Source organism: Sturnira hondurensis, unplaced genomic scaffold (assembly GCF_014824575.4).
Source record: "Sturnira hondurensis isolate 20B ecotype Veracruz unplaced genomic scaffold, ASM1482457v3 Scaffold0024152, whole genome shotgun sequence".
NCBI classification, from domain to species: Eukaryota; Metazoa; Chordata; class Mammalia; order Chiroptera; family Phyllostomidae; genus Sturnira; species Sturnira hondurensis.
In genome coordinates this window covers 8,196,479-8,222,056 of record NW_028096783.1, presented here as the reverse complement: position 1 = coordinate 8,222,056, position 25,578 = coordinate 8,196,479, and the positions used below count along the sequence as shown (strand labels likewise).

Below are 25,578 nucleotides of genomic sequence, written 5' to 3'. Positions count from 1 at the left end.
GATGCTCAATATCATTAGTCATTAGGGGAATGCAAATCAAATCCATCATCGGATGTCACTTCAAACCCATTAGAATAGCCGTAATAGACATGGGAAACTACCACGAGTAGCGATGAGATGGTGGAGACCTGATCACGGTGGGAATGAGATCAAACAAAACAGCTGCTGTGGAAAGTACAGTGATTTGGCACTTTCTCAAAAAGCTGCGCTTGAGCTTCCCACACGACCTAGCTATTCCACTCCTAGAAACTTACCCATGAAAAACGAACACGCAGACACACCCATGCACTCGTGTAGGGGTGTTCACAGCAGTGCAATCCCTCACGGCCCCACACCGAAAGTGACCCAGATGTCTGCCAAGTGACGGAGGATGAACAGAATGCGGGTGAGCCACACGCCCGATGCCACTGAGCGATGACGACGAATGCACGGTCGACATGTGGTACAAACAACATTGGTGAATCTCAGAAACACTCTGCTAAGCGAAAGGCCGCACATGGTATGACCCTGTTTGTGGAAACGTCCAGAAGAGGCAAATCCGCAGAGACAGAAAGCAGGCCAGCGGTTGCCTGGGACTGGGGTGGAAGTGGACATTGACAAGGGATTTGTCAGGGTGGTGGAAGTGGCCTCACACTGGGTCCCGGTGATGGCCACCCAACTCTGTAAATTCACTAACAACCGTTGAACTGCACACGTAAAGTGCATGCATTTAGGGGTTTGTCGATTATGTCTCAATCAAGCTGTAAAAAACAAACAAACAAACAACAAACGGAAAGCTAACCAGGCTACCTGCTCGTCCCTCCAGGACACACAGTCCCCTGGGCCCTCGTTTGGACGGCACCCATCACCTTCTAATAAACGATAACATTTCCTTCCTGGGTTTATTGTTACTGTTCCCAGATCGAAGTTCCGTGAAGGCAAGATCACTCATGAATATTCCCAGTGCCTAGTGCCTGGCAGGTATACAAGGAGGGACTCCCCCCCAAACTGGAATTTGTTTATAAAAATTGTGTACCTATTCTTACATGTTTAAACTTCAGTCACCTTCAAAGTGCTCTCCATTTGATGCATTGCACCCGTCGTGACTTTTTTCCATGGCTCAGAACTGTTTAAATCGCCGATTTTGACGCCTTTTAGTTCTGCCGTTTTTTGTTTCACCTCTTCCACATCAGCAAAACTTTTGTCTTTGAGGACTTTTTTCATTCAGGGAAACAAACATGTTGCTCAGGGTGAGATCGGGACCCTGGGGAGGGGAGAGTGGGGCACGGGGGTCGCGCTGTTTTTGGTCAAAAGCTGCTGAACACTCAGCGTGGTGTGGGCAGGTGTACTCATCAATCACCCACCATGAAATGGGCAAACACATTGAAAGTCTTCAACAAAAACTCACTGAAGCCCAACACAGCCTCTCACAACAACACCAGCTGGTACACCGACGCAGAGGGGTTCCTAGAACACTCACCTAGCAGGGGAAGCCTGTACTCCAACGGGACTACCCTCCAGAAGATAACTCCAGGTTTCTGTGGGTTCCCCCCTCGTATGTTGAAAAACGAATGAACAAAGAGCCCTTGGTTGGCAGGCTCCTCTCAGCTCTATAATTCTCTAATCAAGGTTAGGTTGGGGGGGGGGCGGTCTTTCCAAGGTTAGGTTTTGGTCATTAGCAGAATGGTTGCTCAGGCCACGCTGGCATTTGGGGCTGGGACTGGAGGAGAGATGGGGGAGTCCCAGGGGACCCGAACTCAGAGCCCAACTTACTCTATCCTGAGGCATCAGAGATGCCAGGGGTCCCTTTCCTGTGCGTCCTGCAGCCTCTGGCATATTTCCCTTCCTTTCTGACCTCAATCAACCCATCTGTAGAGTGAGTTCTCGCCAGCATCCTAGGGACTGTGTGTGTGCGTCTCCCACTGCGTAGATGGGGGGAAGCAGGTGGCAGGTGGGAGGGAGAGGTGTGTTCTGGGGAAGAGCAATACGGGCTCTTGGGTGGGGATGGTTCTTTGGCCACCAGGCTGTCCCCACCCATCCTGTCCCCACTCCGTTCTTGCCCTCCACCACTGAGGCTGCCCTGCTGTTCCTGGCCCTGGGTGATTTCTCAATGGCTAACACCTTTCTTGGCATATTTACATATGGGAAGTTCTTCCTTTCTATAAACATTTACCAACACCTTGATAGGCTTGTGAAAACGCAACATTTTTTTTGGAAGCCAGCCTTCCTGGGCTGTGGGGCTCAGCTATTTATTTTTGAGAGCTGGAGGCAGCTGTGTGGGCTTCTGGGTGTCGATGAGCTTCCCACTTAGGAAAGCCTCCTCCGCACGGACAGGATAATTTGGAGGCCCAGAGTGACAGGGAGAGGAGCAGCGGGCAGCCCTCTGATTCACTGGACCTGATGGGATGGAAAATGGATGCTGTGCATCTCGGGGCCCTGGCTCCCCAGGCATGTCTGGGGGATGGGCTGCCAGGAAGGGCTTTCCAAAGCCTGTGGTTCATTGCACAGCCACCTCTGTGACTGTGGGGTCCCTGGGACAGGGCTTGGCTCAGACAGGGCTCCCAGATGCCCCCGGGGCTGGAAGGAGACTGGTGCTGCCTCGCATCTGAAGGGAGGAGCCAGACAGCAGTGAGTCTGAGGGGAGCTCTGGATGAAGGGAGGGGCCCGATGGGCTGAAAGGGCAGGGGATTTGGGGCCACAAAGAACTGAGTTCAGATTCTAACTCTTCTTCTCTCTTGATGTGTGACCTTGGGCAAGTTCATGGGTGTCTTCATGTGCCACCTTCCTTGTCTAGGAAAGGAGATGTAGGGTCTGCCTGGCATGGGTGCGGGTCACGCAGGCGGCGGGCCAAGGTTCCCGAAGGGCCTCTCTCTCCCCCTCTCCCTCCTTCTCTCTCCTTCTCTCTCTCTCTCTCTCTCTCTCTGCATCTGCAATACAGGTCCCACACGTACATGGCAAAAAAGCAGCAGCGCTCTGGCCGACCCTCTCCTGAGGATGCCACGGGCCGTCGCTCTGCAGGGAGCCCGGAGCCTGGGTCGTGGCACCCGCAGCGGGGTGCTGCCCGCTCTGCAGCTGCGGTGTCCTCTGCTGGTGAGCGCAGCGGGCGTCTCCAGAGGTCCGGCCCTCACTCCCTCTGCGGGGCCTCTGTCTCCAGCTCTCTCCTTGATCTTAGCCTCTGTGAGTCCGCCTTGGGTTTTGTGACTTCGGCTTTCAACTCCTTCCTACAGCGACACCCCTCCCTGCCCCACTGGCTGCTGAGGAAAGGCTTCCATTTAGTAGCATTTTCCTTTCTCATTTCATGCTATAATGGAGATTCATGGCTAGTTTTAAATCCATAATGTGCCATGAAACCCTGGTTTCGGGCCTGGGCTGAGGTCAGAGGAGGGAAGCCTCCTGCTATTTTTATCCTTAGAAACGTCCCTTTCCAGTTTGGCCTCCGGGGCTTCCCCAGGGCTGGCCTCAGCCTGCCAGCCAGTGTCCTGGGTGTGACGTGCACGGTGCCCAGGGGCTGGGGCCAGGAGAGGGGCCGCTCGCCCAGATGGGACTGGCTGGCCCTGGCCTTCCCTCGGGGTGGCCGGGACTCTTCCCTCTACTTCATTTCTCACTAGGGGGAGTTGACAGAGTGATGCGGCCTCGTGCTGGGGATCTCATGCTCCACCAACTCCAGTATCTCTGGGCCTGATGAGGGGGGAGGGCCAATGCTTTATTTCAGTCACTAAGATTGTCCATTTCCCAACAGCGACTGCTTCTGTTGACTGAGTGTTCTTGTGTCTCTCCACCACGGGCCCTGGGGATGGGGCCAAGCCCTGAGTGTGTGCGTATGTGCACACCAGCCCTTTGACCTTAAGGTGAGCCATGTATGAATAAGACTGATGCATGAATAGGGAGCCTTCTAAGGGCCGGTAGCAGCTGGGTTCCTGGCTGAGGACCCCACAGGGTCCCCCACACTGGCAGGCCCTTGCCTGTGTTTTGCAGCTGTGGAGAGCATTGGAAGCCACGCCCAGCCAGAGGTGGTAGAGTGGGTATAGCCTCCTCAGGGCAGCTGCCTTGTGAGAGTTACGGAAAGTGACCGGAATTGCCCAGGGTCCTGGGAGCTACTGGCTCCATGTCCGGTGGCTGACACCAGAGGGTCAAAGCCCTGACTTGTGCAAGTGTCCGTGGTTCGAGCTCACGTTCCCCTTTGCTGAGCTGCCTCTCCCGGGTCAGGCTTGGTTAATGCAGAGACGGAAATACCCTTGGTCTCAGGAGCAAGGGAACAATGACTCGGGGAAAGATGACCTTCCTGCCCCACCTCAAACCAGGATCAGATGAGGGAGAATCAAGTCCCCTCTCCAGCTCATTTTACAAGGGAGACGGGGGGGGGGCCGAGAGGTCAAGTATCTTAGCTCCTGCATCGTGGCCGGCTGGTGGCAGGACTGGAGCTCCACAGTGTGGCTCCCCACCCCCGGGTGCAGGCCCCTGTCCTGAAGAAGCGCAGGGCCCACGGTGGATCACGCTTCAGCGTTGCAGGGCTGCCTCATTCATCGATGGGGGGCCTTGGGGGGTCAGCACACTGAGAATGGGTGGCAGTGGGGTCCAAAAGCACAAGGCTGAGCACCTTGTGGTATGAAGAGCCTGCTGTGTGCTCATGTTGACAGCAAGAGCTGCTGGAGGAGGCAGAGGGGGCAGGCCCTGGGGGGCTGTTTGGGACACTGCCCCAGCATTAAGTGGGGAGCACTGGCCCCGAGGCGGTGCTGGGCATCGGGCCCCTCCTGCAAGGCCACCTAGTTAGGCCAGTTGGCTCTCCTCTGGCTGCCCAAGTCTGTTGCAGCAGAACAGAGCAACACCAGGTAGGGTGACACGGAGGGTGTGTGTCCTTTGCATCGGGCTGCATCCCCTGCTGGAAGTGGCCCTGACTGCCCCTGCCACCTACATGCTGTGTGAGAGAAGACATGCTGGGTTTGCTTCTGACCCTCATGGAGGCCCCAGCCTCCCTGGAGGTCCCCCAGCACCTGCCCCCTGCCCCATCTCCCACCATGATGGATGGCCCCGAGCTAGGGGGCCGGGCTCTGCTGCAGCCCACTGAGGCTCAGGTGCAGAACAGGGTGAGGGCAGGCAGAGAGGCTGTTCCTTCCACCACAGCATGGCAGTTGGAGGGACAGGAAGACTCGGGGTGGGGGATGGTCTCAGTGTGCAAGGGCCCACAGGGATTCAGCTCTGAAGTCAGCACCCTGCACCCAGGGCTACAGAGCGCTCCACTCTTACCTTCTGTCTCACACTCCTGCCTTCCACCAACAAGTGCTCTGGGCGGCCTGTCACGGGGCCCGACACTGAACCCACAGTGTGGACCTTGGAGACTAGGTCCCCTACCCCCAGGGACCTTATGCTATAATGTAGGAGTGAGACTGCTAGTCAGCTTAAGGTCCCCCAGTGAGTCCGAGCTACGCTCCCCTGGCAGCTGGTCCCAGGAGTAAGCACAGACTTAAATGGGGAGGGTCAAGAGGGGTGTGCAGTGGCCACGGCGAGGGGAAGAGGGAAATCAGCTTCTGAACCAGGGGTCCTGGGGGTGGCTGGGGCGCCCCAGAAGGGCAGGGTAGCAGAAGATAGTGGGGAGGAGCGGGCTGTGGGGGTAGCAGTGGGGAGTGAGAAGCTCAGGCCCCGCTCCCGTCTGGGACTTCAGGAGATAAGAAGGCTTTGTTTGTTCCCATCTCCCATCTCCCATCTCTGGCTTGTTTGCTGCCCTATTTGGAGGTGAGCGCAGGGTAATGAATGTGGCAGGAACCAGGCACACGGCACAAATGAGATACAGTACCCAAGACCAGGCCAGGGCCCAGCAAAACTCGCCTAATAAGGAGATAAGGAAATCAATTCTGCCTGTCTTCTCGCACTGGAGTGAGCGGGAGGGGCTGCGGGAAGCCCGTCTTCCTGCCTGTGTGCTGGGTGCATGGCTTTCCCTGGGCGTGAGCCTGCGGCCCCGACGAGGAGGGCCTGCTCGTGGTGTCCCCTAACACTGCAGGGGCCAGAGTGACACCAGCCACAGGTATGGCAGTGGTGACAGTCGGTGGTGGCAGGCCCGCTGGGTGTGAGTGCTTTGCATGTATTCTTTCACTACACGCTCTCCAGAACCCTGAGAGGACCGGTTATCGTGACTGTTCCCCTCTTTTACACAGGAGGAAACAGGTGCAGAGTGGTTGAACGACTGGCCCAAGGTTGCACCAATGAGAAGCCAGCACAGCCAGGCTCCCAGTGCAGGCAGTCGGGCTTCCGGGATCTGGGCTCTGAACTGGGAGGGCAGGTCCCCTGTGGGAACACAGCATGGCACACAGCACGACTCGCACGTGCTCCTGGGGCTTACTCACGGCAGGGCCTCGATCCCCGTGGTGAGGTGCAGTGGAACCACCCTGTCGTGTGCCCTAAACCCTCCTACTACAGTGATAAGGGGGACGTTTACTGAGGACAGGCAGGCACTCACAGGCTGCTCTGGGCGTGAGGGATGCAGGATGCTCCCCTGAGAGACCCGGTGGGGAAGCTAGATATGGGACAGTTACTTTGAATGTAACTGGGTTGAGTGTTGTAGTGGTGCGAATGGAAGCCTAAAGGGGCACAGTCAGGCCAAGTGGGGTCCAGGGAGGGCTTCCTGGAGGAGGTGATGTCTAAGATGAATCCTGACAGGTGAGCAAGAGTTGGACGAGGGAAGAGGGGTGGGAATGGCATTCTCTGCCTACACTATGCAGGCAGAACCACATAGTGACAAGGGCACAGAAGTGTGGGGGGTGGAGGGGACTTTGGGCTGGGAGCCGTCCTCACAGCAAGGCGGGCCGAGCTGGGGCTGGAGAGAGGGCAGAGAGCAGGCCTCAGAGGGGGCCTGGGCTTCCTTCTGGGCAGGCGTTTTCTCCGCCCTGAAGATGGTCCCCCACTGACAGTGTGACTATAGCAGGGGTATCACCACCATCTCTGGGAAGAACCATTTTAGAAGCCAGGGCTCTTGGGTTCTGGGTCAGCTCTGCCTTCGTTTGCTGCAAGGCCCGAGTGGTTCACTGCAGCTCCCTGGACCCACCTCCCCTGAGGTGAGGGGTCAGCAGGCGGGGTGCACTCGGGAGCGTGTCTGCCTGCAGTTCCCCTGGTGGCAGAGTTGCAGGGGATGCCCATGCATTTAAAAAGGCCCAAGGTAAGGACGCGCTGGGACCTTATCTATCCCCCCCCACCCCGCCGCCCCACTCAGTATTCTGGGCCTGACGTCGGGTTCAAGGCGCTCTCTTTAGTTCAGCTGACTTGGTCGCCGTGTTAAATAATTCATGTTGGTGTAGGAAGCTTTGTTTCTGACAGGAGCTACCAGGCGGGAGAGCTAATATTAGAACAGGCCAGGGAGAAGAGCAGAGGGGGTGGGAGACGGGGAAAACACCTTTTTAAATGACTGATCTGGCCCCCACCACCTTCCCCACCGACTTGCAGTCCCGTCCCTCTGCTCTGCCCTCTCTTTCTCGTAGTGTTTGTTCCAGCGGACACCCGACACAACTGCATGGTTTGCGTGTTCACTGTATGGTATGGGCGTCTGTCTGTTTCCCTGCTAGACGCGCGCTCTGCCAGACAGGCGGGGGCTGCGCGTCTCCTGTTTATGGATGCATCTCAAGCACCTAGATCTGTGCTTGGCACATGATACGTGCTCAGTCAATATTTGTGGATCAAACCCTCCCCGCTCTGGTCCCTCAGTGCCTTGCTTCCCAAGGTGAAGTGCAACACCCTCCTTTCAGCCTTGGCCCTGGCGCAGTATAGGAATGTTCAACCCTGAGGCTCCTGCAGGTGGGAGAAGGGGCAGTCTGCATGCATGTGTGTGTTGGGGGGGGGTGTGAGTGTGTGCATGTTAGTGTGACGATCACAATTCTAGAAGGTTGGTATTTTTATTATCCCTATTTTATAGATTAAGAACTAGGAACTTCATTCATTCACTCATTTACTCATTCATTATAAACCCTCAAACCACTGAGTACTAAGTGTGTTTAAAGAGAATTGAACTAGAGACCCAGTGCCAGCCCTAGGGACCTGCCCAAGGTCACACAGGGACTAAGCTGCAGACAGGTACCCCCTCCCCAGCCAGGGCTCTCCCTCCTGTCCCCCAGCCCTGCGGAGGTGTGCGGTCAACTGCACTGGGTCTCTGCAGACAAGGGGTGGTGGAGGCTGGATACAGAGGAGGCGCTAGGCCAAGGTGTACGGCCCGTTCCCAAATGCCGAGCTGGACAAGACTCAAGAGATCCCATCTCCGTCCTCATTGGAAACAGTCACCTTCTCTGCCTCTACCACCACACGAATCCCGGGTCCAGTGCAGGTTAGAACAGTTCCTTAAAATAGCTGCTGTGACATTTGGGTCCTTACTGTGGAAGCCACGCGTTCTGGGAGCTGGACAGTTCTTAGAGGTCATCTTATGTGCCACCACCTCCATGGAACAGATGAGGCCACTGGGACCCCCAGGGGCAGAGTAACAGGGCAAAGGTCACACAGCTGGGTCATGGCCGGACCGGGACTGCTGCTCTTTCTGTGATACTGGGATTTTCAGATGTTCTGGGGGTGGGAAGATGCATGTCTCGAGCTGGCTTGAGTCAGAGCATGGTCCCTGCCTGGCTGGGTCACAGAGGGAAGTCAGCCCCTTGACCCGGAATGGCCCCCCAGGCTTTGCTTGGCGCAGCCTCCCAAGCACAGCCCTTGCCCTCTCTCTGCCCCCTCCCCCAGCTTCCCTAGCTTCCTGCCCCTGACATGTGCCTCCTGGGGGAGCAAATGCCCAGCTCAGCGTTGCTCCTTGCCTGATTGCATCTGAGAGCAGGAAACTCGAGGCTAATTAATATGTCTGTGACTCTAGGCTTGGCTGCCGGGCCGAGTTTCCATGCCCTCCCGGGAGCCCGGCGGGCTCTGTGACCTGGCCCCCCTCCCCTGGCTCCTCCGAGCGGTGCCGACAGATGCCTATTCTCACAATGCACATCTGCTGGCTCTAGCGTCTGTGTTTGCCCTCCTCACTCGGTGCTTTGATGGAAGACCCCTGGGGACCTCCCTCTGTTCCAGCCAAAGTGTTTGCTTTGCGGTTTTGCCAGAATACCATCTGATTCTGCTCTCACATCTTCCACAGGTTCTAATCAGGCTCTTACTTTATTTAATTAAAAATCGATCTCAAGCAAATACAGACTAAATTAGGAAGCTCTCTCACTCCTGGAACACAGGAAAGGCAGCCACCTCCCTCTCCCTCCTTGGGGAACCAGCTGGGACATTTTCCCAGGCTGAGATGTCACACTGGAACAGATGGGGTCTTGGCTGGGGAGCTGGCTGGCCAGGGTGGAAGCACCCTTTCCCTTCAGCCGGAAGAGCCACGTTGCCTGCCTACCGCCGTGCACAGGCCAGGGCTCGCTTTCCAGAAGGCTGGGTGAGCTTCTGCGTGCAGGGCCTCCCTCCAGGGCAGCAGGTGGGGCTGTCCACCACCGAGAAGGGCAGCCAGGCTGATCCCTTGGGCAGAGCCCTGCAGGACCAGCCGAGGGCTGGGGTCTACAGGACCAGATGAGGGGTGGGGGCCTAGAGTGGCTCTGAGGAGTCAGAGAAGCTCTTTCTTGCCGGGGTTGGTGTATTTAAGAGGAGCTGTTTTTGTGGAGTCCGCGTGAAAGGTCCCTGCTCAGGCCCCTTCCTGGCTCTCAGGAATGTCACCCAGGCCTTTCTGCTGAGCCCCCTGGAAACACTCCCTTCTGCCTCTTCAATAGGCCCCGTACTCGAGTGAAACATCTTCCCCGCACAAACCCAGCTCTGTGCCCAGTGGCAGTGCCAGGCCAAGCCACTGGAGAGGGGGCGAGGGCGAGCAAATGTCATTGCCATGTGGCCCAAGACAAAGTTAGGTCTGTTTGGACCAGACCCGAGGCCCTGCTCCCAGAAGCCTGAAGCCTGGCTCTCCCCCCCCCCCCCCCCCGCCAGATGAGGGAGATTCTGCCGGCACCTGGGAACATGGAGGATCAGGCGGAGGGCTTTGGCTGCAGACGGAAAATCTGGGGTCTGGTCTGAGTGTAACTAAGCTGTGTGACCTCCCGTAAGTGCCTTTGCCTCTCTCTGTCTTGATTCCCTTGTCTGTCAAACATCTGGAGTAATTCAGACTTTGTTCCCTAACGGCGATGGAAGGAGAGGGACCTGTAAATCGATGGGCAGGACTGGGTGGAGCTCTGACGCCAGGACACCCACTTCAGGACGACATGCACCCCCATCTATTTTAGGGCCTGCGTGCAGCTCAGGTGGCGGACGCCTAGCTCCCGCTCACTGGAGCAAGGGGGCAGGAGGCAGATGCTCCTGAGGATGGGGCTAAATAACCTCTGAGGGTGAAGAGCCTGCAACTTCACTCAGCAAATCTGTTCTGGTGTTTTGCAAGCCCCCAAACCCAGACAATGCATTTGTCACTAAATCTGCCTTTCTCTGCCCTCAAACCCTGTACCCATCTTCATTTTTGATCCCATCTCAGGGGCGATGGAATGGTGGCTCGCCCTTCAGTGTCCCTGATTAGTCTCCCGGAGGCCCACTTCCCGACCGTAACTCCAGTGTATCCACCCCACCAACCAGGCTGGCTTTTCTCGTCCCCTTCACCGAAGGCCGGGGGAGGCGCAAAGGCCACAGGAGGCTGTGAGCCTGGCCCAGCTCCCCCTCCCCGTCTCAGGAAGCCAGGCTCTGACCTGGTAAGTGGTCCTCCGGGGCCTGTCTGCCACTGTGCTGGGCTAATCTGCCCGAGCGCTGCCCGTGTAGATCTGAAGACAACCTGACACGTACGTAAATATTTCATCACGGTGCGGCTCTGCGCCTTTTCTTCTAGGCGAGGGGGCAGCACCCCAGCTGCTGACCCTGCTGTCAGAGCTTCTCGGCAGCTGCGAGGATGGGGGACGGGCAGAACCTGGGAGTCCCTCTCTGGCTGCTGAGCTCTGTCCCACAGGGGGCCTGGCTGACATGCTGGGGTGGGGGGCATGGAGCTCTGGGAGGCTGGAGGCCAGCCCGGGCCCTTTGCTTCTCAGAGCTTTAGCTTCTCATCTGGGGCGGCAGTTCGGCCCCCCAGGCTTGCATCGAAACAGCTGAGGGAGGATAAGTGAAAGTACTTTGAGAGCTGCTGTCAAGAGCTAAAGACACGGAGGTATTATCACTCATGTGCAAGGCTCTGTTCCCAGGGGCCTGGCTCCTCTGTGACCTCTAGCCAGAGGAGGAGGTGGCAGGGGTGAGGCAACTAAAGAGGTGGTGAGCCCATTCCCTGTCTTCCCTCAGGTGTTCCCAGTGAGGAATGGGGTGCCCTGTTCAGGCAGGATGTCCCGGGGACACCAGGCTCCTGGGAAGCTGAGACGAAGAGAGACCAAGAGCAAAGTTCTGAAATAAAATAAGCCCCTGGCATGAGTTTTCCCAGACATGACGTCATCAGCCCAGAGTTCCCAGGAGCAGGGAAGTGGGGACGGGACAGGGAACAGGGGCAGCAGTCGTCCTTGCGGATGCCGAAGTCACAGGGACAAGCAAGCTGGGGACTCTGACAGGGGAACTGGTGAGATGGGGCTTGGGTAGCACCCTGAGGGAGGTCGGNGGCCCCACAGGCTTGCATCGAAGCAGCTGAGGGAGGATAAGTGAAAGTGCTTTGAGAGCTGCTGTCAAGAGCTAAAGACACGGAGGTATTATCACTCGTGTGCAAGGCTCTGTTCCCAGGGGCCTGGCTTCTCTGTGACCTCTAGCCAGAGGAGGAGGCGGCAGGGGTGAGGCAACTGAAGAGGTGGTGAGCCCATTCCCTGTCTTCCCTCAGGTGTCCCCAGTGAGGAATGGGGTGCCCTGTTCAGGCAGGATGTCCCGGGGACACCAGGCTCCTGGGAAGCTGAGACGAAGAGAGACCAAGAGCAAAGTTATGAAATAAAATAAGCCCCTGGCATGAGTTTTCCCAGACATGACGTCATCAGCCCAGAGTTCCCAGGAGCAGGGAAGTGGGGACGGGACAGGGAACAGGGGCAGCAGTCGTCCCTGCGGATGCCGAAGTCACAGGGACAAGCAAGCTGGGGACTCTGACAGGGGAACTGGTGAGATGGGGCTTGGGTAGCACCCTGAGGGAGGTCGGTCCAGAAAGAAGTGACTCAAAGCAGTGCCACCTTCTCCTCTGTCTCTCCATCACCCAGCACACGGCCTGGCAGATTCCGCATGAAAAACAGGTTTTCCGATGGAATAAATGAACATCCAGGAGCCCCTATTTTCTCCTTGAGCTGGAATTGAACCATGGGGTGGACAATGTCACAGGGAAGGTGGCCTTGGCCTTCCGACATCCAGGGCAGGAACTTTCACTTTCCCCCTTTTGGTGGGGAGGGGGTTACGAACACAGTGGGGCCTGTGGCCGAGCCCTGTGAGACAACGCCAGGGGCTGGGCCCACCGGGAGCCCCTGCATTGGGCTGGAAGTCACCTTCTGGAACTGAGACTGTGGTGGCTCCTGAGGTGTCCTTGCCCACAGCGACAGTGCTTACCCAGGACAGTGAGGCGTGCAGGCCGGGACCGGATGGCAGCCTGGATGGCCTGGCACTCGTACACGGCATCATCTTGCAGCTCTGCCCGCAGGATCTTCAGGTGGTGTTCTCCCGACAGGTGGTTCCCCACCACCAGGTACTGCGGGTAACCTGTGGGGACAGCAGGCGGATGGAGGGGGCCGGCCCAGGGCTGGAGGTGACATTCTTAATCAACAGGACAGTGGTGCCCACCTGAGCAGGGGCTGGACCCTCTTAGTGGCTGGCAGAGCGGGCAGCTGCTTGGGGTCCCCAACTCAGCATGAGGAGCCCAGCCATGCGCGTGTCCCCGGGGTGCTGGGGCGGAGTGTGGGTGGACAAGGGAATCGTTGATTTAAAGTCTAGGCCTGTTAGGGAAGCTATTGTTGGAGAGGGAAGGGGAGAACGGAGAGGGAAATGCCAAGTGGGGACAGACACGGCAGGCTTGTCACTGCAAGCATCGCTAAAAATCGCTAAGCATCGTGGTTTACCAAGTGGGCGTGCGTTTGGGTGAGGGCTCACACGCAGAGACAGGAAATCCTGTTTCGGGATGCACAGCCCGGGTCCACCCTACCAGTGCCCAGGGAGCTCGGGTCACTTTGAACCATCAGCGGCCCTATTCTCCTCATTCCCCTGGCTCACCCCCAAACCCCAGGGTCTCATTAAGCACTTATAAGGACACTTAGGGATCTGGGGCCCCTTGTACCACTGGAGATGAATAATAGATACATAAAGGCTTGAGCGTGATAAATCATTAATCAGCTTCCTTGCTGTGTGTAGGGTTGAATATAAATGCCAACCCAAGTCATAGCTGACCACGTTGGGCAGCTCCTCTCTTTCCAGGGTCTTGGGTCCTAAGTCCCCTTACTTTCCCGCGGCGGGATCTGTTTGCACCCCCTCCCCTTGCCGGAGCTCTGCCCTTCCCCCACCTGTCCCTCATAAGGTTCGGCCTCCCTGTCCTGGTCCCTGTCTCTCCTCAGAGTCCTGCCCACCTTTGGGCAGTCCTGAACAGCTACTCTTCCTGAAGCGCCTTCACCAGGACAGTGTGAGTTCTTAGCAAGTGCCACAGGAGGGGAGAGTTGAGCATATTTGGCCTTTAAAAGGGGAGACCAGGCCTTAAGGAAGCGAGAGACACGGACAGAGGCAGACAGGAATGCCCAACGCTTTCTCTCCTTAAACATTTCGAAGTCTCTCCGCGTTGGTCAGATGTGTTTTTGTTCCTCCTGGGGACTGCATCCACACTGATGGCAGATTTGCGAAAGGGAAACCCTTTAGAATGTTGTTAACAAATCGAGGTTTTGGACAAGGGTCAGGGCTGCCAGGAAGAGTGGTGAGGCCTCTCTGTCACTGGCTGTATTCAAACGCAGGTGGTGTGATCGCCTGTCAGGAACTCGGCAGAGATTCCTCCCGATTAAAAATGTTGGAGCTCTGGCCCCTTCCACCTCTCTTCCAGAGGCGGGGAAGGGCTCCCTGGGGGGGAGGGCGAGGCAGGGCCCTGCACTCCTGGTCCCTGAAGGTAGCTGTCATTCTCTGCCAGGTTTCCCAGTAGGTTTTGCGGGTGTTCCTTGTGCAGCAGAGCCCTTGAGGCTCATGTCTTCGTGGCTGGCATGTCCCCAGCACGCAGTCAGGTGGCCTGCCCTCCACAGCTGCTCAGGCTGGGCCAGAGAGAAGGGCAACCAGCAGGGCCCCGCCTCTGCCTCCCCCGCTGCCCACCCTGCCTGCCCTCTGCCAGGCCTGGGGAAGGAGTCCAGGGGTGTTAAACTGGTCTCCCCAGGGTGAGGGCTGGCAATGGGTTCTAGCCAGTGTTCTCCCCAGTACTGCCCCACCCGTTGTAGCTGGATGACCGCGCCAGCCCCTTCTGCCCAGCGTCTGGATCCTGCCGTCCTGTGATCAGTCCCTGCTCCCCCGCAGGCCTCTTGGCTGAAGCTGGTGTTTTTGTTTTCTCACAGGCAAGCGATCAGCTCTCAGGAGCTGCTGAAACATCAGTGATGGGTTTGTTTGTATTTGCCTAATTAGGCGACAGAGCTGTGATGATATCCCAAGGACGGGCAGCATCTTCAGAAAACATCCAGAAGCATAGATTCTGAGCGACTTCTAGCTCCTTCCACAACATCGTTAGTCCTTCTTGTTATTCTCAGGGGAGGCCAACTCAGGGGGAGTCTGGGGTCTGCAATCCGGTTGCTTGGGTTCAAATGAATGTCAGCCATCTCCCTTCCTATATGTGGTGTCCTGGGTCAGTCACTTTTATTTTGTGCTCGGTCGTTAGTAACACAGGAACAAAACCAGGACCTCGCAGAGTCCTGGTGACAGGTGGACGGGATAACCTGTGTAAGGTGCCTGGCGCCTGGTGGGTGGTCTGTGCGTGTTGGTTTACGTGACAGTGTCCATGAGGCACGGCAACAAGGAGGTCCCGTGTTTCTAAGTGAGAGCAGACCCGGTGTCTGGGCCCTTTGGGGGTTGGGGGTCAGGGCCCCAGGCACTGGGCTGTGGTGTGCATTTGAATCCACGTCTTTCTCAGCTGTGGCTCTGTTTACCTGTCCTGGAACGGGGAAAGCCCTCCTGTTTCTTCCTGTGGTTGGTTGTGGGTTTACGAGAGGCTGGCTGAGCTCCTTAGCAGAAAAATGCCCTATCGGTACGAGGAAGTATATTCACCAGTCACTTCCTTTGGCTGTGTCTCCAGCCATGGTGACCAGAAAGACTGTGCGGTCTTTATCCGGGGCACTGTTCCTGGGGGACTGAACGCAGGCCGCAGCGGGTGGAAGTCCCGTAAGGCCGAGCCTCGGTTCCCCACAGGAAAACGGTGTGCTGTTAAGCTCTCTGCAAAACACTTGCTGAACAGAATGGGGACCTGTTACCCTCTCTCTCTCTTCAGTATTTATGGGGTGTGCAAGTGTCTGTCACTATTGTCTCGATGCTGTTTTGGGAACAGGTGATCCAATACAGAGGGAATGCCCTCTCGGGACTTGGAGTTCGCCGGCTCTGTAGGGAGCTGGCTGAACGCCTTTGAATAAATGGAGTCAAGGCGAGGGAGAAGCAGACCCCTGGTCATCAGAGCCCAGGGCCCTTGAGCACCAGCTGAACCCAGTCCTGCAGCCCAAACGCCGTTCATGAAAATGAGCGCAGAGGCTCAGTGGTCTGTGCAGCAATGACCAGTCTGTGACCCAGCCGTGGCGACCCAGGGCCTCCCTGGATCCCTGACTCAGAAGACCACAGTTCCCGACCGAGGGCTGGGAAACCATCGGCTGGGGTCCCCCAGAGCCTCCTTAAATAGCAACCAGGAGGGGCCAGGCTCTGAGACATGCAGGGCACGAGCGATTCTAGACTGGGAGGGTCGCATCCTCCCCCCAGTTCCTCTAGGGTATGGGAGTCCAGAGGCCCGGAACACGAATGGTTCCCATCAAGCTTAAATGTTATGGCAGCTTCATAGATTGTGGAGCTATTGTAGTGTATTTTCTGTACGCTCAGTTGGGCCGCAGCACTCACATCCTGTAATGCCACTGGCCATCGCTATAATTTTGCAATATACATTTTTGGCAAGACATAACTCACATTGTAAATATTAATCCCCCTACCGTCGTGTTGCCAAGAGCGCTTCGATGTTTGCGTTCCTGTAGCTGTCCACCACGAGAGAGGCAAAGCTGCTTCTCTGTCCAATACGCCTTTTTCTCTCCCCCTCCGCCCTCAGCCAGTTCCCAATCCCAGGGGTGCCCAGGTCCCTGGTCCTGAGTTTTACGGTTTATGCCAAGCCTAGCAAACAGTCGCAGGCCTGGTGTCCTCAAGGAGGGGAAGAATGCTGGGTGGGGAGTGGCGTGGAAGGGGTTCCAAGCTCTTTTCTCCCGGCCGAGGGGAGGGATTGGAAAGGCAGGTCTGTGGGACGAAGGGCTGACGTGCGCAATAGTTAACAGGGGCCTGGGCGTGGCGCCCACCAGGGAGCGCGGGGGTCCACCCCCAACGGCCCCAGGAGCCCAGCAGCGGATCTCGGGTCAGTTCCAGCTTGACGGGGAGGGCTGGGCAAGGTTCAGATTTCATTTCAAACACTGTTTTTTTCTTTTCCTCCTGTTACACTGGTGACCCCAGGTTTTTTGGTTTTTGTTTTTTTTTAATTTGCAATCTATTTGGCTCCTTTTGATGGATGGGAGCTCGGAAGAACCAGGTGGTGACGTAAGTGGGGAGTGCATTTTGGATAGAGAAACAAGAACACGTCGTCTCTGGAAATCTGACTCGACAAGAATCAAGTTTGATTTTAGAACAGACAGTCTGGGGCGGTGTTGTGTCCGGTTTGGGAGCGATCCCAGAATCGAGGGGTTAGTGGTCGTTGAGCACCAGTTGTCTGAGAGGCCCTGAAATCCCCTGGACCCTGGACCCAGGGCTTGCCCAGCCTGACTCTGCCTGGGGGAGCCGCACGGACCCTTGGAGGTGGGATTCCCGGGGAGGCAGGTGGGTGGGGAAGGCAGGGGTGGGTCCCAGGCCTTCCAGGGAAGTTGGGGGAGGTCCGGGGGTACTCACTTGAGAGGTCCCTGCCCACGCCCAGCGCCAAGCCATCTTTGATCCACAGGACGAAGCCGTCATATTCCGGGATGGCACAAAGCAGTGTCACGGGCTGCCCCGACACCACGGCCTGGTCCTGGGGCTGCTGGCTGAAGGAGTACACTTGACCTGGCGGGGAGACAAGCACAGCGGTCTGTCACTGCAGGGAAGAGAGCCTGGGGCCTTCTCCCCAAGTGACGGCAGCAGAGCCCAGGCTGCCCCAGGGACGAGGTCCACCCCACTCCAGGGCACCCCCTTCCTGCCTGGGGCCCAGCGGCGGCCCCCTCACTGCCCCCACGTAGAACCCTGCTTTCAGGAGTTGGACCCACTGCGGCCTCCTCACTCCTGGACCTGCCTACCCTCCAGCTGAGGCCAGCTGCCCTCCCCCAAACCGGCCACGCCTACCACTTGCTGCCCTTGGGACATGCTTTTCTCTTTCTTTCTGTCTTTAGTTCTCATTTGAGGACAGGCTCATCGATTCTTAGAGAGAGGGGAAGGGTGGGGGAGAGAGAGAGAGAAACATTGATGTGAGAGAGAAACATCAATCAGTTTCCTCTTACACGTGCCTGAGGATCGAACCTGCAACCTTCAGTCCTCAGGACAATGCTCCAACCAACTGAGCCACCTGGCCAGGGCGGGACGTGCTTTCCCCTTTCCCTTTGGCTAGCTCCCACGTCACACCACGTGCTTGTGCCCATTTCTGCAACAGGGCAGAGGCAGGGCTGAGACCCTCCTGCTGGCAGCACTCTGTCAGGGGTGCGCTTCACGAAGACAGCAGGTGTGAAGAATGGTGCGCTTTGGTTAAACCCGAGGGTCCTGGAAATAATGCTATGGTTTGTGTGGCTCAGGGACGGGCCTTGGCCAAACCCAGCAGGTGAGAGTGTGGCATGAGCAGCTCTCCGCTCCACACATCCTCCCGGCCCCCTTCTTTCCTGCAGCAGACCCTACTCCAGCCTCACTGTCCCTGGGGAGAAAGTCAGGGCTGGGCCCCCACGCCTCCCCCTCTGGTAGATACCTCAGAGTGAGAGGGCACCGAGACCTGTGAGCGAGCCAGGTCCTGTTTTGTTAAATGCAGTGCGTACATCACGCCTGGCATCGCTCTAGGCTTTAAAATGTTAGCTCATTAATGTTTTCATCCTCACGTCAACCTGTGAGGTTGGTGCTATTCTGATTTCCATTTTCCAACTGAGGCACAAGGAGGTGAAAGAGAGTCACAGGGTCTGCGGTTGTTGCTATTGGCCAGGTGCTGCGGTGCACCTCACCTTGAGGGGCTGCACTTCCACGTGGACCTCATCAACCCCATTTCCCAGGGGTTTAGGAACTGGAACCTCAGAGGCTCACTGGACTGTCCAGGGTGCATCTCGGGGCTTCTAGAACTAGGGCTGTGAACATAAGGCTTTTGGGCCCCGAAGACTACGTTCTCACCTACTGAGCTACGCCACGTGCAGATCGCTGAGCCTGGCCCTGGAGGGGCTGCTGCAGGTGGGGGTGCGGGGACCACGCTCCCTGGAGGCCACAGCTGAGTGGCTAACAGGGTGATGGTGTTTACTGGGCGCCTGCCCACAGTGTGACCAGGCTTCACGTCCCCTTCCCGCTGCAATCTATTTCATTACACTGCAGGGCAGAACTCGCCCCATGGTGCACCGAGAAACCAGGATCAGATAGGCAAAATAACCTGCCCAAGGTCACACAGCCAGTGAGTGGCAGGGCAGGCGTTTGACCTGGGGTCCACTGACTTCTGGGTCCCCCTTATTCCCTGAGCCCTGCTCTGCAGATGCAAACACACGACCCAGGAAAACTGGACCTGGCAGGCAGGCTGCTGCCGGAGCCTCTCTTCCCCCACCTGGAGGAGGCAGGATGGCCCCAAAGGTCCTGGACACTGGCTGTTGCTCATCTTGGGGACACAAAGTCCTGGGCTCAGACCAAAGATGGGACTGAGCTCTCTGCCCATGGCCCTAAGAAGGAAGTGACTGGTGTGTACCTCCAAGGGGAGCAGGGTGGTGGCAGCAGGTGGGGCAAAGCCCCCAAGGGGAGTGACGAAGCCCACAGGCGAGAGAGAGTCCATGGCAGGTGGGCAAGGGGCTGGTCTGCAACCTGACGGGCTCCTGGCTGGGTCTCAGAGAAGCCCCCTTCACAGTCAGGTGGGCCCGGAATGGTGGGAGTAACACCTTTTATTCTGATTTGAGCTTCACAAATTAGATTTCATAGGACATGGTAATCAGCTATGTGTGGTGTTTTTCTTTCCTTTTTGACTCTTTACATTCTCTGTTGTAATTAGGCTGTTTCTGGCACCAAAACAAGAGAGAGAAGGAGGGAAGAGAGGAGAGAGAAAGGAGATGGGGAGAGGGCATGAGGGTGAGGGGCAAGAGAGCAGGAGAAAGAGGGGCTGGAGGGGCAGGAAGAGAAAGGACGGGGGGGCAAGAGGTGGCGGGGGTGGGGGAAGGATGCGCCTGAGAGTGGGGAGGACAGACAGGGAGCACACTCCTCTCTGAGCTTCTTCTCTCCACTCTGAGGATGAAGTCTCAGCTCACTCCTTTATCTCCAAATCTTTCTTGCAAGCAGGATGGAGTCGAGACAGCTACAGCTGCTGTGGGAGAGCATGTTATCAGAGAGCGAGCATGTTGCCAGCAGGACGCTGACGGGTTCTGCTAGGAAGGCCCAAAACACCGTGATGCCTAAGACGTCAGAAACGTCCATGAGTGGGGGCCCCCGAAGTGCTGCCCCACCCCCGATCCCACTTTCTCTTGGGGCTGGTGAGCAGGACCAGAGAGCTGGGTGCTGGAAGCATCCTGAAGAGAGCTGGAGGAGGTACCCTAGTGTGGCGGGGATGGTGCCCTGAGGGAGGAGAGGCAGTCGCCATGGAAACCAGGCTCTGCAGAAAGGTGTGGAGGTGTGCTCTGTGAAAGCGGGCCTTGGTGGTGGACACTGAATAGCCACCGTTTCACTTTGGAGGGTGTCTCAGAGCCAGGAGGGAGAGCAGGCAGAAGAGCACCCCCAAACAAGACCTGGGGCCTCTAGAAAGGAGCCTGGGGGTGGGAAGAGCTGGAGGGGGCTGGGGTGGAGGGGTCTCCAGATCTCTCTGCCCACACTGGCTTCCAAGAGGTGTGTGGTTCTCACTCTCAGTCTGTCTCCATCCCCTCAGCCTTTCTATGGAAAGAAGGTTTCCGGGCACAGACAGCACACAGAATAGTCCCCCCCAAAACACCCAGGGGACAGAATTTGCAAATTGCGTTTGTGCCTTCACTGGCAATTTTTTGTTTCAGTCTAATTTTAATTTTTGCATATTCAATACAAGACACTACAAATACTTTTTTTCCTTTTAAATCAACGGGGTGCTTTTTAAAAAACAGAGTCATAAACACAGTGTCAGTCTCTTGAGCAGATAAAAGTTGAGGTGCTGTGTGTGGTGGGGAGGGGCGAACTCACTTCTTTTCACCCATGGGACATCCCTTGGGGCCTCTCCTTCCAGCTCAGGACCCGTAGGCACACCGCAGCAGGCCAGGGGAGGTCCTGGCCCAAAGGGTGCCCCTGACCCTCCCTCACTCCCAGTTCCCTGGTGCTCATGTTTGCTCCTCCAAGGAAGGGGCAGTTGAAGGAGCCTGGCACCCCTTGCTATGACTGGCTGGGTGTGGCTGATAGACAGGAAGCCCCTTGAGAGCATTTGTTCAGTGACAAGTTTATTGAGACTCGCTCCGAGGCAGGCACTATGCTGTCTGGTGATAAACTGATGACCTGAACCTGGCCTCTCCCCTGGAGCCAAGGTCTGTACCATCGCCCACCCCCTCACCCACTCTAGCCTGAGCAGGGACGGGGGTCCTGCTCTCACGGTAGACGCTGCATACGCTGCACCCTCTGTTCCAGATTTTCTGCCTCAGTTTCCCATTTCATACCCTGATGTTCTCCTTGCAGTGTGACCTACCTCTTCAGGGTTTAATTTTCTTTTCTTTTCTTTTTTTATCCTCATCCCAGGACATGATAATTAACTTGAAAGAGGGGAGAGGAGGAAGAGAGAGAGGGAAAGAAATATTGATTGGTTGCCTCTTGTATATACCACGACCAGAGACCAAGCCTGCAACCCAGGTACATGCCAGGACCAAGAACCGAATCTGTGACCTATTGGTTTACGGGAGGGTGCTCCAACCCACTGAGCCACGCTGTCCAGGGCTCATGCTATATTTATTTATTTATTTTAAAGGTGTTCAATGTATTTTTAGAGAGAGGGGAAAAGAGGGAGAAAGAGAGGGAAACATCTATGTGAGAGAGAAACATTAATCGGTTGCCTCTTACCTGTGCCCCTGATGGGGGCTGAACCCACAACCCAGGCACGTGTCCCCACGGAGAATCAAAGTAGTGACCTTTCACTTTGTGGGTCAACGCCCAACCCACTGAGCCACACTGGTCAGGGCCTCGTGCTTTATTTTAATCTGTGCCACCACCGGTCTGACCCAGGCTTCTCCCATAATGGCTCCCAGCCCCAACTTCCCTTCTCCGTTCTTGCTGTACAACCCAAAGGCCAGGCCTCGTTAGCTCAGCCTGGGGTTTAAAAACAGACTGTGAAAGCTTTCGGGTCCCGTCCTGGACTTTTCTTTCAAAATGGCCACTTCCCTCATGTTGTCCCCCTTCTTAGAGTCTTCTCAGGATGCGGAGACTCTAACGGCTGTCCACTGTCCGCAGGATGGCACCTGGCCCCTCCTCCTTGCTGCTCAGTCGCAGCCCTGTGCCGGCTGCTCACAGGTGTCCTCCCGGCAGGCCTCCCGAGTCAGCCCTGAGGTCGCTGCCACTGAAAGGCCAGCTCTGCCCCCGTCTTCATCTTTGCCTGCACCCCTGGGTACCCTCTGTTACCCAGAGGGGATCTTCATCTTCCTTTCTCTTCTCCTCCTCCTCAGCTCCCCTTTTCCTCCTTCTCACCTCCCTTTATTTCTTCAAAACTTTATTGAGCACCTACTACACACACGTATGTTAGATGCCAAAGAAACAACGGTCATAAAGAAAGGGAGGGTAACCCCTTGAGGGCAGGGGCCGGGGCTGTCTTTTCCCAGTTGCCTTCCCAGTGCCCGGCCCAGTGAGGAAGCGCTGAATGGGTCCCTGTTTCGTGGCCTGTGGTGCTTACAGCTTATCTCCTCCAGTGTGTCTCCTGAAGTCTGGAGTCACTGTGGGAAAGTGATTTTTGCACTGTGAACTACTGAGGAGAGGGACACTGTGCTGAGTGGGCCACGTGGAGGGCATGGGGTAAGAACTAGAGGGGAGGGGCCAGAGTCTCAAGGAGCTGGGCTTTACAGGACAAAAATATCTGAGTTACGCACGAAAACCTACTTTATGCCGGCATTTGAATGAGACTGCAGTGACCCTTAGATGTTATTACCCACAGTTTGCAGATGAACTGAGGCTCCTAGAAATGAGGTGACATGATCAAGGTCATACAGTGGGCCCAGGTGTAATTCAAGGTCACATAGTAAACCCAGGTATAATTCAAGGTCATACAGTGGGCCCAGGTGTTATTCAATGTCACATAGTGACCCCGTGTGTAACTCAAGATTATGCAGTGGACCTGGGTGCAACTCAAGGTCACATAGTGAGCCCAGGTGTAATTCAAGGTCACACAGTGGGCCCAGGTGTAATCCAAAACCAGTGTCTCTGGTTGCAAACCTTGTTTTCTTGCCATTATCCCATGTTGGCTATTGAATTCAGGGCCTGAAACCTGATTTTGATTCTCAAACAAGTACTCGCCCCACCAACCAGGCAGCCCCCGCAGAACATCTAAAGAGAGGCAGAGAATCTTTGGGGTGAAAAGCAATTGCTCAGTTCCTCCCTAAGTTTGCATAGCCTCCTTCCAGCTGGCAGCCAACACCCCTGGTTCAGGGTTCAGGGTGGAGTCCTGAACTGGCCACCAGGTGGGAAAGAAAGGAGGTGTAATAATGATTGGTACTTACTATTATATAAATAGCCATTATTTATATAAGAATCATGTTGTCATGTACATACAACTGGATGTATACTATAAATACTTTTATCGTTACGGAGTCAGTCACAGCTAACTTTCATTGAATGTGAACATGCACGAACAACCTCATATGACATTGTGATTGAATTCTCTCCTATGCGATGGGACCATATCAGACCCATGTGAAGGCGAGGCTGTCCAGGGGCCCAGGGCCATAGCTTAAGGTCCTTAATAACAGTTCTAAGCCCGTTAAGTGACAGAACCTGCCCGAGAGGCGTCCCAGCCTGACCCTGGCCCTTGCCCAGAACTGAAAATAGCACGGAGCTAAAGGAGCAGGAGGGGCAGAGGCGCCCCTGGAGCCATCTTGCATTCGGTGGGCCCCCCAGAGTGGAATGTGCTCGTAGTCGTGGCTGCAGGCACGCTCTCCCGGTTGCTTCCCAGGAAGGAAGGGGCCTTGCAGAGCTGGGGTCCTCGTGGCCCTTCAGAGCCCCTGAGGCGACTGCCCACAGCTGGTGCGTCTCCATGCATGCCCAGGCTGTGTGACCTGCACAGGCCAAGCGAGTACCTCACTGACTGAGTGGCCTTCCCAGCACTGATGTGGGGTGGGAGGATGACTGAGCTCAGAGAGGACACCTGGACACTCAGGTCCACGGTGGCGGGGTCAGGACGGAGCCTGGCTTGAGGCCCCCAGCATGGCACTCTGCTCTACTTGCAGTGGCAGAAGTGGGGGGTAGGGGGGTGCCTTTGAAGCTTTCTCTCCAAACTGCAGTAGGCGGGGGCTGCTTCCAGCTGAAAAGGGTACAGAGGAGGGTGGGCTCTGAGTCACCTGTGCATCTGTGACCCCACGTGGGGAGCTGTGAGTCAAGATGGCAGGGGCAGGACAGGTACCAGTGGCTGGTGGAGGGGAGGAGTGAGGGAGGTGGCGGCAGGTGGCAGAGGACTTCCAGCTCTTCAGTGCTGAAAGGCGCTGGTGCAGGTGCAGCCTGGTCCAGAGAGCGGGATGGGGGTGGCGGGCATCGGGAAGGCCCTAGAGGGCTCCTGACCTGGGGCACAGCTGCTACACCCCCACCCCACCCCCATGGCCTCCCATCCTCCTGCCAGCTGTTCCCCGATCCTCCGCTCTCTGCTCAGAGCAGTGCCCGTCTACTGCTTCCTTCTAATGACTTCTCCAGACTGTTTCCTCAAATGCACCCTTGAGTCCCTTCCCTCACTCCCTGCTCCACCTCCATCAGCCCAGCAGGCTCCCGAGGGGCCACCCCTCCCAGCTCTGGCCACATGGCCCCTCACCTTGGTCTCCTTTCAGGGGACTCATGGCGCATGTTAGCATGGGCTGAACCTTCACCATCTGGCTTGGGGAGTTCCCCTCTGTCTCCCAGGAAGACATTAAAAATGCTGAAGACTGCGTGACTCCCTGAACTCTCACTCCTCTGGCCACTGACCTGAGGTTGCCCCTCAATTCTTAGTTATGTCCCGGGGAGGCAAGAAGCATTTGGCTATGCAAGGCTGGACTGTAAGGGCCAGAGCGATTTCACAGCAGTGTGCCAGGGCCTGGCCGCCAGGGCTGTGCGTGTGTGTGTCTGGGTGAATTGGGGCCTGGGCCCCACCTTTCTATTCGTTTACGATTTTGCTTGAACCAACTCTTTTTCTTCTCCCAGAATGTCTGAAAGCTCTAGGTTAGAATCTTGGAGATGGAATTTTGTCTGGGACTAAGACATGCGCTGGGAAGGTCAGAGCCTCACTCTGCTGCTGCTGTCAGGCCCCCTAGAGGCCCTGGCGGGGACTGTGGTCTGGGCTGTCTGAGGCCCCTGGAGCCTGTGGCCCTGGGGCTTGCCCCCAGTGCTGTGTGTGTGTGAGACAGGTGGAGACGAGGCACCGGGCCCCAAGCCCACAGTGGTCAGTGCCCTTGACCCTGGGCTCAGAGGAGCCCTGGTGCTCACCCACCCTGCCATCTAGAATTGTCAGCCTCCATGCTTCTGGAGACCATTCTGGTGCCCTGGTGTCCCATGTCTCTTGCCGCTCTTATAGACACATGTGTTTGTGCCCCTCACCCAGCCAGTGATCTGGTGCCCAGCGGGCCCTGAGAGGATCACAAAGAACACAAGGACTCGGGGTCAGTTAGCGTAACAGGAGAGAAAGCCTCGGCACAGACTCGGCACTGGAGCCATGTGGGCAGAGGGTGCTGATGCCCCATGTCCCCCGGCAAGTCCCCTCTGTCTATCCACGCTCTGAGGTTGGGTAGGAGATGACCAGGAGGTGGTGCGGGCTGTGTTCATTCCCCTCCTCCCCATCCTGGGCCGGGCCCTTTGGCCCAGCTTTTGCTCCAGCAGTGGGGAGGGAAGGCGGCAACCACCCTTAGGGTTAGCCCAGGTCAGACCTGGACAGGAATGGCAGCTGCCTGCCCTGGCATCCAAGGATCCAGTGCTCTGGCCACTCACATGCCTGGCCACCCTCCCCTCGCTGTCCTCCGAGGGGGGAGGGGAGCTGGGCTCAGGGGGCTGTGTAGCAGCCTGAGGAGCCATTGCCCCACTGGTCCTGTAGCAACGACAGGCAGCGAGGCCGTGTGGGTGCCCTGGGGAAGTGTCCCCCTGCCCCTGTGCCTGAACGTGGGGTGGCCCAACTGGAACCCTGCCCAGGGGTCTCAGGACAGTCAG

The 25,578-nt window shown here is 56.8% G+C and overlaps 1 protein-coding gene across 2 annotated transcripts in view; it reads right to left on the bottom strand.

Annotated features, from left to right (window-relative positions):
• KIRREL3 (kirre like nephrin family adhesion molecule 3) overlaps positions 1-25,578 on the bottom strand; it is a 114,281-nt gene that overhangs the window by 66,067 nt on the left and 22,636 nt on the right. For both annotated transcript variants that reach the window (XM_037038192.1, XM_037038193.1), the window contains exons 2-3: positions 16,966-17,115; positions 12,445-12,594 (exon numbers count right to left, since the gene is read on the bottom strand). In XM_037038192.1, coding sequence (XP_036894087.1) covers positions 12,445-12,594; positions 16,966-17,115 — 300 coding nt within the window. The remainder of the gene's footprint in view (positions 1-12,444; positions 12,595-16,965; positions 17,116-25,578) is intronic.